General features: G+C 40.7%; 1 protein-coding gene across 1 annotated transcript; it reads left to right on the top strand.

Annotated features, from left to right (window-relative positions):
• Positions 1-7,617: 7,617 nt before the first annotated feature.
• Positions 7,618-13,092, top strand: cxcl14 (chemokine (C-X-C motif) ligand 14). Its single transcript, XM_028416851.1, has 4 exons — positions 7,618-8,009; positions 9,195-9,300; positions 11,923-12,036; positions 12,364-13,092. The coding sequence occupies exons 1-4, from the start codon at positions 7,946-7,948 to the stop codon at positions 12,377-12,379; spliced, it is 300 nt and encodes a 99-aa protein (XP_028272652.1). The 5' UTR covers positions 7,618-7,945; the 3' UTR covers positions 12,380-13,092.
• Positions 13,093-13,351: the final 259 nt, after the last annotated feature.

Genomic DNA, 13,351 nt, shown 5'->3' with positions numbered 1-13,351 from the left:
TCTAGAGATGGGTGTAATTATTAGGTGATTGGACCTGCAGAGCGCTTGATAATTATGTCATTTAATGTATTTTATTTCATTTCTACCCCAGTGTATTTCATCATGTATGACATCAGACTCCATCCTCATCAGGTGCTTCAAAAACTCTCTCACCTCTCAGCACAGGCGAGGAGAGAGCATACACTCTTCTTGACAGCTCTTTTTTTTTACTAGTTACACAACTTTTCATGGCACTTTGCATATGAGCAACCAGGTGTAACAGTCTGTGTGTGGAGAGACTCTTTTATCCCTGTAAACAACATCACTTCTGTTCCTTTTCTGTGACGGCCAGCGTCTCACTCCACTTTAGTTTTCCAACATGAAATGTCTTGTCCGGGTGTTTTGATGAAAAAAAAACATGGTTTACATTTGGACATCACGCATTTCTGAATCTAACTAAGCTTTATTATTGCACAGGGAGCACATGGATAACATCTCGCCTGCATCTGTTCAGTGGAACCTTCCGTTTGACTTGGCAAGAGCAGGAGGGAGAGACAAGAAGAAGGAACAGAATGAGGATTTGCTATATATTTATGGTCTGAACTTTCCAGGCAGGTCATGCCCTGAGGTGTTGTGCAATTGTTTTTTAGGCTTAATTGTTAGTTGTCAGCTGATCCACTGAATCATCAAAGAAGTTGTTTTTCTTACTTCTCTAACCCTAACCCAAGCTGTCTGTCAACACAGGCCAGCAGACAATGAAGCAGCATTGGCAACAAATCTAAACATGAAAGGTACTGCACAGAAAACATGATATTTGTGACAAAAAGTGGCGCATCTTCTACAACTGTTAAGTAAGAGAGTTTAATTCCCCCTTCTAGGCGAGTCAAGATGTCTCTTATGGGCTGCACATTCTCACAAACACAGACTGTATTTTTTACCTTTGGCTGAGATCCAGTCACATTCATAAATCATATTATATCAGTGCTTGCTGTGCATGTTCACACTTTGTATGAACTTGTTTTACTTTGTGCAGATAAGACTCCCAGATTTACATTTAACGCTGCTTGAACTTGGATAAACTCCGACTTAGAGGAGAACTGCCTTGATTTTTACACACAGATAATTTCAGTCAACAGCACTACTCAGTTTATGAAAACAGATGTATTATAATCTGTGGCTCAGGATAAGCCGCAGATTATGAGAAAATAAGCCCTGTTGACCACAGGGTCATCTTTGTTTATAGGCTTGGAGACAACTGATTTTATTGTAAAACCAGAGTTACAAATTGGAAGCTTACAAATGTTGGTATTCACTGGTGAGGGAAGATACTGCAAAGTTGCACTACAGTGGTTGTAGGACCTGACACTGCTCTCAATATTATGTTATTAAAGTGCCTGCTTCAGAGCCTGTGTTCAGGAGTTCAGATTCAGCTTATTAAATAAAATATTATTCATCTTCAGCTCATTCCTAACTTGTTTTGATTGTATCCTGGATATATAGTTTGTTTCTTTTTATTTATGTATCTTTTTTAGTTGGAAGTCTGAGAAGTTTATGGAGTTCTGACAGAAACCTGGAAAAGATCAAGCCTAAACAAATTCCAGATCAGCTGCAGGCCAGAGGACAAAATATTACTGCTTAGGTTTTATAAAGTCATGACTGTGACAGCAATACCAAATACTGAGTTGAGATGATGTATGTGTTGAATCTTAGTATTTTTAAAATAATCAACATTAAATATACAAGAACTTAAGAAGTGTTTACTAAGCAAATGAACAGACTCAAGTCTGTTGTAGCCTCATTGCTGCAGCACATGTACATCAGTATAGGGTTGCTCAGGTGCTTAGCAGGTATGTTTTTTCCACACCGCATGTTGCAGGACTTCTTTTAAACATCTTACATGTCTTAAATATTTGCACAGTACATATATAAACGTCCCCTTTCTCTCGGTTTTAATGTTCTATTCTTGATTTTTTTTTCCATGATTTTTTTCCACCATGCTGGGTCAGCTTTGTCCCATGTGACCTAGTTGTTACTGGAATGAGCAGTCAGTTTTTAGAATCTGCTTTAATATGGTGTAAAAAATTACATAACACAACCATAAGCCAGGATCAGTGTCATAAAGTACCTCAAAATAGGACGTGTCCTGGGAATGAACATATGCTGCTTTCATGGTGAATTTGATAGTGTCAGAGGACGTGTATGACAGTTTGGTTTGTTTTTTCCCTTTGACCTAACATCTCTGCCATCAGGGACCTCTATTCATATCTACACACTGGATGTGCCATCATATATGCAGTTGGTTATTTGTCTGAGGATTGACTGCATGAACATAAGGGAGTTTAAGTAGGAATGTCTTTGTGCACATACATTTGTACATGTTTTAGTGATGCTATTGACTGTGGCTGCAGAGGCTGTGCTAACTTCATCAGAATCAGAATCGAGTTTATTGCCATGTAAGTGAAAAACACATTACTAGGAATATGCCTTAGTGTCTAGTGCAAGAGTGCACTAAAAGCACCAGGGTGACCGTTCAAGGCGCCCTTTTGGCTCTCGAAAATAAATTTGCAGATTGCGGTACATACAAACGATACAATCACATAATGACATTGACCCTCGATTACAGTACACGTGGTAACGTGATGGAATTTTTTCATGGACATAGAGGATGGGGGAGTAAAACAACAGATACGGAGGCAGACGAGAAGGAAGGGAGGGGAATGTATGTGCGTCAGTTCCATGAGAAGTGTGTGCGATAGTATGACTGAGACCGCCGAGATGTTTACAGGCAGTTCACCAGTTGTCCTTGACGGGACATAGGAGTTGCACAGGAGTCAGATAGGAGCACAGCTGCTGGGCTATACTTCAGGGCCGGGAGAGGGATGGTGGGGAGAGGGACAGACAGAAAATCAACCAAAATCATAACAACAATTTTCGATCTGTGATTAATTTGCCCAGATCAGTGATCAATCGGTCAGTCTGACTATTGGAGGTTTTCAGGAGTATGTATCAGAGTGGTTGAAATAGACAGCCTAACAGAGGACGCTCCTCTCATTCACCAGTATAGACCAGTGGCATTGGACTCATATGTAAGATGTTGGCCTTCCCATCAGGACCAAGTAGGTCAATTTAGATTAGAAGAGCCAACCTGAAAATCCTGCTTTACCCATAGATCCACAGACACTGCAGTCTAGATGTTTAGATGAGGACAGTATATCAGTTACTAGTGTGTTTGAACCAAAGAGAATAATAGTCTGCACACTGGCAAAGAATGTCAAAGTAAACATAAACAGATCCCCAGTATTTGTGGTGAATTCAGCCTGAACAAACAAACAAACTCCCCCAACACATTGTATCATGACTTCAACAGCTTATGAGATTTGACAGGAAGAAAAAGTGAACCCTAGAGGGAAAAAGGAAAAACATCCAACACCCTTCATTCCTGTCACTGTTCAGCCTGATGGCTTTTAACTCGTGAAAATAATGTGATGTGAACATGACAGTTAAAACAGCAATTACATCATCTCCCAGGGCAGTTGGCCTCACCTCTGTCACCTGAGTGGAATTATCCTCCCACACCTGCCTCACTGCCTGTACAAACCTATCAGCATACCTGTCTGCTGGCAGCTCACACACACACACACACACACATGTGTTAATGCCCCAAGAATAACCATCCTGTATTTGACACAGGGATATTCTGTTTTCATTGATTATTTATGGCTTCACAGGCTATCCTTACAGCAGTAAGAAAACAGAAAAAAACATAGCCTCTGCTTGACATCCCATTATTACCAGTAATTGCTGAGTGACTGTGTGTCTACATGCAGCGCACCTACATGCCTGCAATACATAATACTATCATTATTTCCTGCAGTTACTTGCCTCTGTCCACATGTGTGACTCCCAGTTGACCGTGTTCATACAAATGTCACAGTGCGGCATCCAGCTGATCCGGACAATTTGACACAAAAATCAAGAAAATAATATACTGGAAGTCTTATAAGTATACATGAAAATGAGGATCAGTCACTGTGAACACACAGGACAAAGACAGACATTAATTCTGACTCAACCAAGAAAACACAGAGGAATCTCCAGCAGGGGGGCTGAGTTGTGCCTGGGAGCAGACAATCCTTCGATAACCATTCAAAACATTTTTTTTCTTAATGACCAGTTTCTAAGCTTTTATTATTTCTATATTATATTGGTAAAAGTCCACCCATATTTAGTTATTTGTAAAATTTGTTACACATAAAAGAAAAAATAACTATTTTCTAAAATACCAAAGTTATGCAGATGTACACAACCGAGTACGAGTGGATGGTTGTATTAATCCTCCTCCAGACATCCAAGGGTTAATGCTCTATTTAGGCCCATGACCTGCATTTGTGTTCCAACAAACCCTTTTGTCACTCATTCACCTAACCACAAGAGGGTGCATGGCTGCATAAACACTGACCATTTCAGTTGCCAGCTTCTGAAAACACCACCTTTAAAAAAAAACGTGTTTTTTTTTTTTTCAATCACAGAATAAATGTTGGATTCTCATTTTTAGAACACTGTGTTCCAGAAAGTCAGAAAATCATAAATAAGAACAAATCTGCTGGATCGTTTTGGGGCTCCAGAAGAGGAAGCATTTCAAGTTTCTGTCAGTAACAGAGACACCAACAGCATGTTCATTAACAGACATGCACAAGAGCTGCTTTGTCATCTTTTTACTTTAATTTTCAAAAACATCTTATTCTAAAGACCTAGTATGAGAAAGTTTGTGTGTTTTGGGCTCACACTGCAGCCTGTGTTTAAACGAGACTGTCTCTGACTCTCTCTCTCTCTCTCTCTCTCTGTGCCACCATCTTTCGTCTTTCTTTTCCACACATCATTCCAATCTAAACAGGCCCAGCACACTTCAGCCACCATCTGCCATGTTTGACTTTGGGGTAAACTTGTACAACTCCCCTGTGAATTAAGTCCACACTTGCACCACTGCCAAGTTCACTAAAAGCCATTAGACACTGAGCAGGTTAGCTCATTGAAACAAATGGAGTTTACAATCTGGCAAGCATGTCAGCCCTGTGTATCCAGACGTAGTGTAGTCCTTCTCTTTTTGGGACAGATTCTGTCAGGGTCACAGAATCTCCAGAGCTGCTGGCAGCAAGGCTCAAACATTCTGACAGGCACATTTACAAAACAGCTGTGTTATTTGATTAAGTGTGAAATATGTGTTTACTGCCAAAATGACAATAATCTTCAGGGATATTAAAGCAACAACAAGCAGCAACCTCTGATGAATGAAGTGTCAATAACTGCAGTTCCCTCTGCGGCTTCTGGGGGCTGGTTCCAAAAGCAGGTCAGTCCCCATAGACATTTTAAAAGGTCCAACTTTAAACTACTGACTTGTACAAAGATGGTTTTGGTCTCTATTGTTAGTGTACAAGGCTTAACATTCTGCATAATTATGGGCATGACCACTTTGAGTGACTGACTGCTGACTGGCTGATTCACAGCATGAGCTTCCTGCTTCCATGACTGCCCACCCACCTCAGCTAAGGCCAGGACCAACTTCCTCTGCAGGGCCTTTTCAGATTTTATGTGTGATTCTTTGTGAAATTAGTACAGACGCCTGTGAAGCATCTGTTTAAACTTTTGATGGTGTCTGAAGAAATAAACTACAGAGGTATTCTAACATCCTTAATGAGGTTCAGCTTGGCCAGCGTAAAAAGAAACTTCAAAATTCTAAGTCGTCGACATCTTTGTTTGATTACAACAGAAACGTGAAGTCATTTTAATTTTCTTTTCTATAGACTGATTTCCTTTGGCTAAAATCCTGTGTTTTTACCATTGCCTTCAGTTTCAGTATTTCACATTCAGTGGAGCTGAAATGATCTGATGGATGAAGACAACAGATGTCTGACTTATTATCCGTCACTTCAACCCAAGACTGGAACAGGCAGCTCACCGGTGTCTTTTATCCTGTGATCAAACAGACTTGAGATGGATCCTCACAGCGCTGATGTCCTGCTGGGGTCTCATACGTCCTCACCTGTCACTGAAAAGTATATCTGCACATCTCATCCTGAGGTTGTTACAAGTGTGAATTGGTAAGTAAGTGTGGTTTGGTCATATTAAGGTGCTTTCATGTGCGCACTGATCAGGCAGTGCAGTAGTGTAATCTGAAAGCATTTGACAGATGTACATGCTTAAGGTACACAGCCATGAAAATGGACATGCACACACACACACACAAACACACACGGAGGACCATGTTGCACACAGACAGACATTTCATGGCCGCTGGTTTGAGTGATGACAGGAGCTGATTGCATCAGTGTTCAGGGCAAAGAGGTGAACACAAACACACACACGTAACAAGAAAGCAGAGTGGACACACATACACACACAAATCCCTCATGATGCAGGACGGTGATGAAGGCTGTTTAATCCCGGAGTTAGAGCGTCCCAGGTGGGAGGGGTCAGACCTTCTTCTCAGGGCTATCTCTTACAGGCCAAAGGTTCAGCCTGATGGCATCCCCAAATACAAAGGCTGTATTTATTCATATGCAGAGAACAGAGAGCAGGTTCAAACACAGTCACAGAAATAATGTAACGAATGAATCTGATGCTCTTATTCTGATTCTGTTGAAGGGTCAATGAAACGGACCCTGAAATGTTTCTGATTTGCTTTATTTGTGTTGACTTTGAGGGAATTTGCATGACCTTTACGCTACTCAGTTACATGTGTGCGTATTTTTTATTCAATTTATTATTTATGAGTGTTTGAATATGCAACATATTTTCTAAATCCTCTTTCAGAGGGAGGAAGATCAGAATAGATCATTCTGGTGGGTAAATTATTAATAAAATTATTTAGGGAAAGAACACAGCCTGGAAAGAGTCACAGAATAAGATAAAGCTGTCAGTCTTCTTTATGTGTTTATTGTGCATTTTGTGTATTTTTTTATATTTCCAGCTATAGGTGCACGTTATATTTCACAACATTTTTTACAAAGTATACTGTTAGAACATCAAACATAGTCATCGGGTGTGTCCACAGTGTAAATACTGCAGAATTCTATAGGAATGTGTTGAGTTTTGTTTTCTTGAAGTTGATCTTTTTGATGTTTTTGTGATAAATGCACCACTGCAGATTGTTTAAACTGCTGATGTTAACTTCGATAAGTGTAGTCATAACAGAGCTTCAGATGGATTCTGATGCTTCAGGCAATGGACTGATGTTCAGTCAAACTCCTTGGATCCATAGATTGACATATGTGATGTTAACGACTATCATCCGATCAGCAAAGATTTTCCGGCTACCATGGCAACCACGCAGTGTTTTTTGAGAATAACGCAGCTCCTGAAGTGTGTTTGGGACATAAAATACTCTGTAACTTCCGTGGTTCATTCTCCTATCCTGGTTATAACTGGCAGAAAACTTCATCCAGCACAGACGTCACCCAGCTCTCATTTTAGCGAACAATACGTGTGTTTCGTGATTTTTTTTTTTTTTTTTGTCCCTCCCTCCCCTTTTCCATGTTCTCCACTTCTCTCCCTCGCAGGCCACAAGTGTCTGATTCGCTGTCTGGCCGTGCATATTAATGAGAAGGGGACAGCGGGCAGCTTTTTAAAAGAGCTGCTGCCTGCCTGCCTCTCCACAGCAGAGCGAGAGAGAGCGAGAGAGAGAGAGACCTAAACGAGTGATTGGCAATTCATCCGAGCGCGCAGGACGCACAGACGGAGTTGCACAATCAGCGCTCCAAAGGGACTCCAAGAAGCAAAAAAAAAAAAAACTGCACTTCTACCACCTAATACTTACTTACTGCAAGTGGATGCTATCTGCACCTGTACAGACCTGTGTGTGTGTTTTTGTTTTGTGCGCATTGTGTTGTTGTTCTCATAGAGCGTTTGGAGAGCTCGGATTTTGAGGAACTTCTTTTTAAAAACAGACATCTGTTGTTCTTGAGAAGACATGCATCGGTGCACAGCGGTGCTCCTTTTGTTAGTGGTGGCCTTGTACGTCCTGAGTGCAGAAGGTAAAGTCTTCTTATTTACTCATTTTCACTTTAAATGGACTATAATGCACTTAAGCTGTGGAGATGTATCTGAACAATAGGTGGAGGGCTGTAGGGGGGGTTCAGACTGGTTTTGCTTTGGTGTGTGTGTGTGTGAGAGAGAGAGAGAAAAGACAGAGAAAGAGAGAAGCAAAATCACTGTTCTTCAAAAAGGAGTAAAGACATGTTAGTAACCTGTTTCCACCTGCTGCATGCATACAAAATGCAGAGAGGTGTTCACGGATCTGAACAGAATTTAAGTGAGCTGGTAAAAAACAGATTTATTATTGTGCCTCTGAGATTCAGGAAAAGTGAAGGCACAATCTAACTTTATTCACTTTTACCTGCAGCTGTCAAAAAAAACTTCTTTTATATTATTTATAACATCATTCTGTGAAAACATGGAAATATGGTCCAAGCTCTTTATGTCTCTTTTATGTTCTGAAATGTTTCTGCACCATCACTCTAAATGCCAGAGACAGAAGTAAACAAGACGGGGTTTGGCCTCCTGTCGCTGTCTGAAGTGTTGTAGCTGTGTCCTTTCCCTGAACAATCTCCAGTTTTTCTTCTCCTGTTTGTTGCGTCCGGTGCTTGTGATTAGATTTAGTGGCCGCTGGCGCTCAGGACAAGATCGTAGGTGATGGATGAAGGAAACCTTGGACTATCCAGGTCATCACCTCCCATCACAGATACACAACACGGCGAAAACTCATTTCCTGTGTGTTTATTCAGTGTTGACAGCTTGAAAACAGGACGTGGAGAAGATGATAGATGGACATTAATAAACGTATAGATGCTTCAGAGCTGCTAAAATGAAAATCTGCAAAGACAGTGAGTTTTGTACAAAAAGCTGCTTGACAGTGGGAGACACGGGTTCTTAAATCATCCCGGATTAATTGGATTATACAGCCAATCATACTATAAAAGGCTGAGTTTTTATTTCAGTTGGAATGTGCCTGACATTGTTCTGAGTTGCCAGATATAAATATATGAACAGATAATGGCCATTGTCAGTTTGTGAGATAATTTCTCTGTCAAATCACGAAGAATTAACTTCTTGTGTTTGCCTCTTGGCTGATTATGCTGCACTTCCACAATTTTATATCACATGCACTGAACATAAGACAAAGTACAGGATCAGCATGAGTGTGTTTAATGTCCCCACAGCCTACAAGTGCAGGTGCACCAGGAAAGGACCGAAGATCAGATACAAGGATGTTCAGAAGCTGGAGATCAAACCCAAACACCCGTTCTGCCAAGAGAAGATGATATTGTGAGTCAGACGTGTTTTCTTTTGAGTCCATCGCCCTTCAAATGTCTTTTCTGCTCCCGTCTCTGCCTGTTTCCTTTTTTAACATCTTCTTCTCATTCTTTAATCCCTCGACCTTTTCCTGCTTCTCTTTTCTCCTTCTGTTTTCACATTTTTTCTGATCCCCCAATCACACACACAACCAGCAGATGTACTACAGCTGCGCTCCAGTATACTATAAAAATATCAATCTGCTGTTTTGAGCCTTATAAAAACACCCTGTCGCCTGTGTTTGAAGCACTTAGGGGGATTTACAGTGTGACAATAAGCTCATGAGTTAATTACACAACGCAGCCAGAGGTGTGGACAAAGGAAGTGCTGCTTTCCAGAACCTTCCAAAACAATCAAGAACCTAAAACATCACAATGCTTTCCAGGCTTTTACATCTTGGAGCATTACTGCTGTGAATGCATTTTGATCCTCAGGTCTCATTTTGACCCTTTTACCTACTTTCTCTGTTGCCATCTGACCTTTGACCTATTTAATCACATCTCAAGCACACAGGCAGCTGTTATGTTCAATTGTAATTATCATAGAACAAAGTATGTTTATATCAGACTAGCTCTTCTTAAGAGCTAGTCCAAACAGACATCTGTGGTGCTTTTAGAGACACTCTCTCTACCTCACTACACACTATGCTTTTTTTATGATCTCAAATGGAGTTTCACATGGAGCCAAATATGGGAGCTGTGATTTCTGTGTCAAATGTATTTGAGGTTTCATGTCAGAGCTACATGAAGCCACAGCAGATGGAGATGTTATGTCAGCCCTCCTGGGACTCATTTTTGTGTTCAAGGCACAAACTCTGCTGCCCCCTGCTGCCAGGATTCAATATCACACAGAGAGCAGAGTGTGTGTACTTATTCTACTGTTACAGGAGGTCACTGTTAATCATGTCAATCGTAATAATAATTTATGAAAGAGAAAAAATCAAAGTAAAGAGAGAGTGTGAGAATATATTAAATAAGTACTAACATGTAAAAACAGAATAAAATATAAAAAAGATAAGATTTTTTTTTTAAAATCACATTTGAAATATATTTTTTTTAAATGGTCCATCCACAAAATATATTTAGTTGTAGCCCTGATGTTGTTAAGGCTACATTTCTGAGTTATATTTTTATATAAGTGTGTGTGTGTCTGTGTTACCTGTGACACGGTCATCATTCAAGGCTTTTCTATTAGCATGAGATGGGGGCCACCAGCCATTGGTGCCTAGTGAAAAATGAGCCTCAGCAGGCTCCGGAAAGCCACAGAAAGAAAAAGAAAGAAAGAAAGAGAGCAGGAGAGAAATGAGCAACAGTGTCCCCTCTCTGGCCGTTTGGCTTACAGCTCTCGGTTTGGCATTCTGAGCGGCCACTCCTAACCACAAGCTCACACACTGGGAGCCCCAAATGTCCTAGTGTCCCTTTATGTTTTTACCATTTTCTCTTAATTTCACTCGGCCTTATTTTTTTTTTTCTCTTTGTACTTTTTTTGTAGTCACTTTTTCGAGCCAGTGTCAGTAAATCAGCTGCACAGGTGAATGATAATAAGCAAGAAAACGTGGCCCAAATTGTTAAACACATTAACTATGTTAAATAACACCCCTGCTGAGCAGCCCTGCAGATATGAGTCCATTGGCATGCATGGATACACTTTCATGTTCTCTCCATCAAACGCACACACACATAAAGCCCTGTGCTCCCACAACAAAGCACAAAGAGGCATCCCACTACAGCTGCAAAAGCCAAATGAAGTGACTTCTGAATGGGCAGGAATGGATGTGGAACTCTTAAATCTATTCTTTATTATTACTGAATGCTGTGTTTATTTCTAGAGCTGGGTCTTTTTAAGAGTCAAGTCTTTTAGCATTCATGGTTTGGTTAGACTTCGAGTGGGTCAGTAGATGGAGAGGCCCCATGGCATTGTGGGTGTTTTTTTTGTCTCTCCACATTCTCTGGTTTGGCCTCAATATGCCACATGCGGGCACAGTGTCTCTACGGCTGCCTTCAGCAACAGGGTTACATACAGACCGATTGATTCAATGAGCTCTGATGTCACATTTTTAAGTGGCAGCTCCATAATATTGCTTCATTGCCAAGAAGCTGACCTCTGCTGTGCAAGCTGATCTTTTGAATTGTGAGAGCATTTAACTGTGGAAATGTCATTTGCAGCATCAGAGAATAGCAGCAGAAAGCTAGGGCAAAAACATGTCAACCAGTCTACAACTGACTGACTAGTCTCTATTCAGAATACCCAGACAGGCTGTCAGAAGGTTAGGAATTAAGGTTAGAAATAAGGTTAGGTTTTTATCAATTCAGCTCCACAGAATTTCACACAAAAAATGTGCTTCTCCACATTTTGCACATAGTATTTTGTATTCAAAGAGTTGCACAACTCTTTATGTATTCTCTCCAATAAGGTTCTCTGTTAGCAGTCATGTGACTTTACTGACAGGTGAGTGTAGGTGACTGTATGGCGTAGTAGGATCTGTGTCTGCCGGTTTGGAGCATGCTGCTCCAGCAACCCTACAGTCTGTAATTAAACCAGTTCAGGCTTGTTTATAAAGTCTGTGTTTTCCTTTCTCTGCTCCTCTCCTCGCAGTGTGACGATGGAGAATGTGTCTCGGTTCAAAGGGCAGGAGTACTGTCTTCATCCCAAGCTTCAGAGCACCAAGAATCTGGTCAAATGGTTCCGCATCTGGAAGGACAAACACAGGTAATCCAACAAGCTGCTAGAAAAGAAAAAAAATGCTGTATATAGTCTCAGACAGTGTGAGAGAAAAATGCTACACATATTAGCTTCACAACAATGAGCCAGGACACGTGACATACTGTACATGTTGGTATTGATGAGCCAGCCTCATTGACCCCACACTTAGTGGTCCTTCTGGCCTTCCTGATTGGTTTTCAAACTCTTCCTCTTGCTTTCCCTGACTGTGAGAAGGTCAAAGGTCAGGGCCAGCTACAGAAGCATCTTCTGTTGACTTCAGGAAACAGATTCAGAACAGAAATTAACTCCAGCTTTGTTTTTGTTTCCCTGCAGGGTGTATGAAGCTTAGAACCTCAGCTGCCCCGTCACATGGATCTATAATGAGAAAAAAACACAACAACAACGCCACCAGGACTGTTTTAATCAAGTATAAGATGTAATCTATGGTGAAGTTGTCCTTCTTCTTCTGCCTGAGATCTGTCAAGCACATTGAGAGATATCTATAGTTTGTATATAAGCTGGTGGGCTGGTTTTAGTCGGCCATCAATCTAGTTACAGTCACTCACCCGCTCTAGTCAGTTTACAACTATAGTTACATTTGTCAAATAGTGGACGGGACGCCACTGTGTTCACACAGCAGTAGTTTGGGTCAGTTGATTCAAAGGGACTTCTCTTCTGCTTTTAGGGTTCCTTCAGTGTGAAGAATGTGTAAGAATATGGAGAAACAGGAACATCTTCGAAAATCAGTCAGTGTGCAGTTACATTTAATACAGACGTTACTATTGTTCATACAGATTGAGGAGATTGACCACTGTGTGTGAGTGTTTACCATGTCCATGCTAGTCCCATGTGTCAAACACACGACTCTGCCGGAGCTACTTTGTAAAATATGATCTCATGTTAACCTGCAGGGTGTAGATTCATTAGATAATAAACAGTTCAGATAGATCATTCGTGCCATTGCTGCATCCGCACACGTCTGTTTATCAATAAAAAAACAACATAATTATTAAGAACACAAAGAGGCGACGCTATCTTCAGTTTACAAAGGACTTTCTCTGATAGATTAATGTATTAGGATCAATACCTTTTGTAGTTTTAGAGGATAAGGCTGACGATGAGCTCTATTTTTTATTAATATTAACCCAGACAGAACCAAAATCATCCAACATCTCACTCCCTTTACTTGTTTGTGACAGTAAACACATTAATATCAGCCACATGTACATGTAAACCAGATCAGGAGAAAAAAAAACATTCCTATTAAGATATTTTCTAACATATCACACAGACAAAAAATAAATTGTCTATTGTCTGCTGC

Source organism: Parambassis ranga, chromosome 10 (assembly GCF_900634625.1).
Source record: "Parambassis ranga chromosome 10, fParRan2.1, whole genome shotgun sequence".
Lineage (NCBI taxonomy): Eukaryota > Metazoa > Chordata > Actinopteri > Ambassidae > Parambassis > Parambassis ranga.
This window is presented reverse-complemented; position numbering and strand designations above follow the sequence as displayed.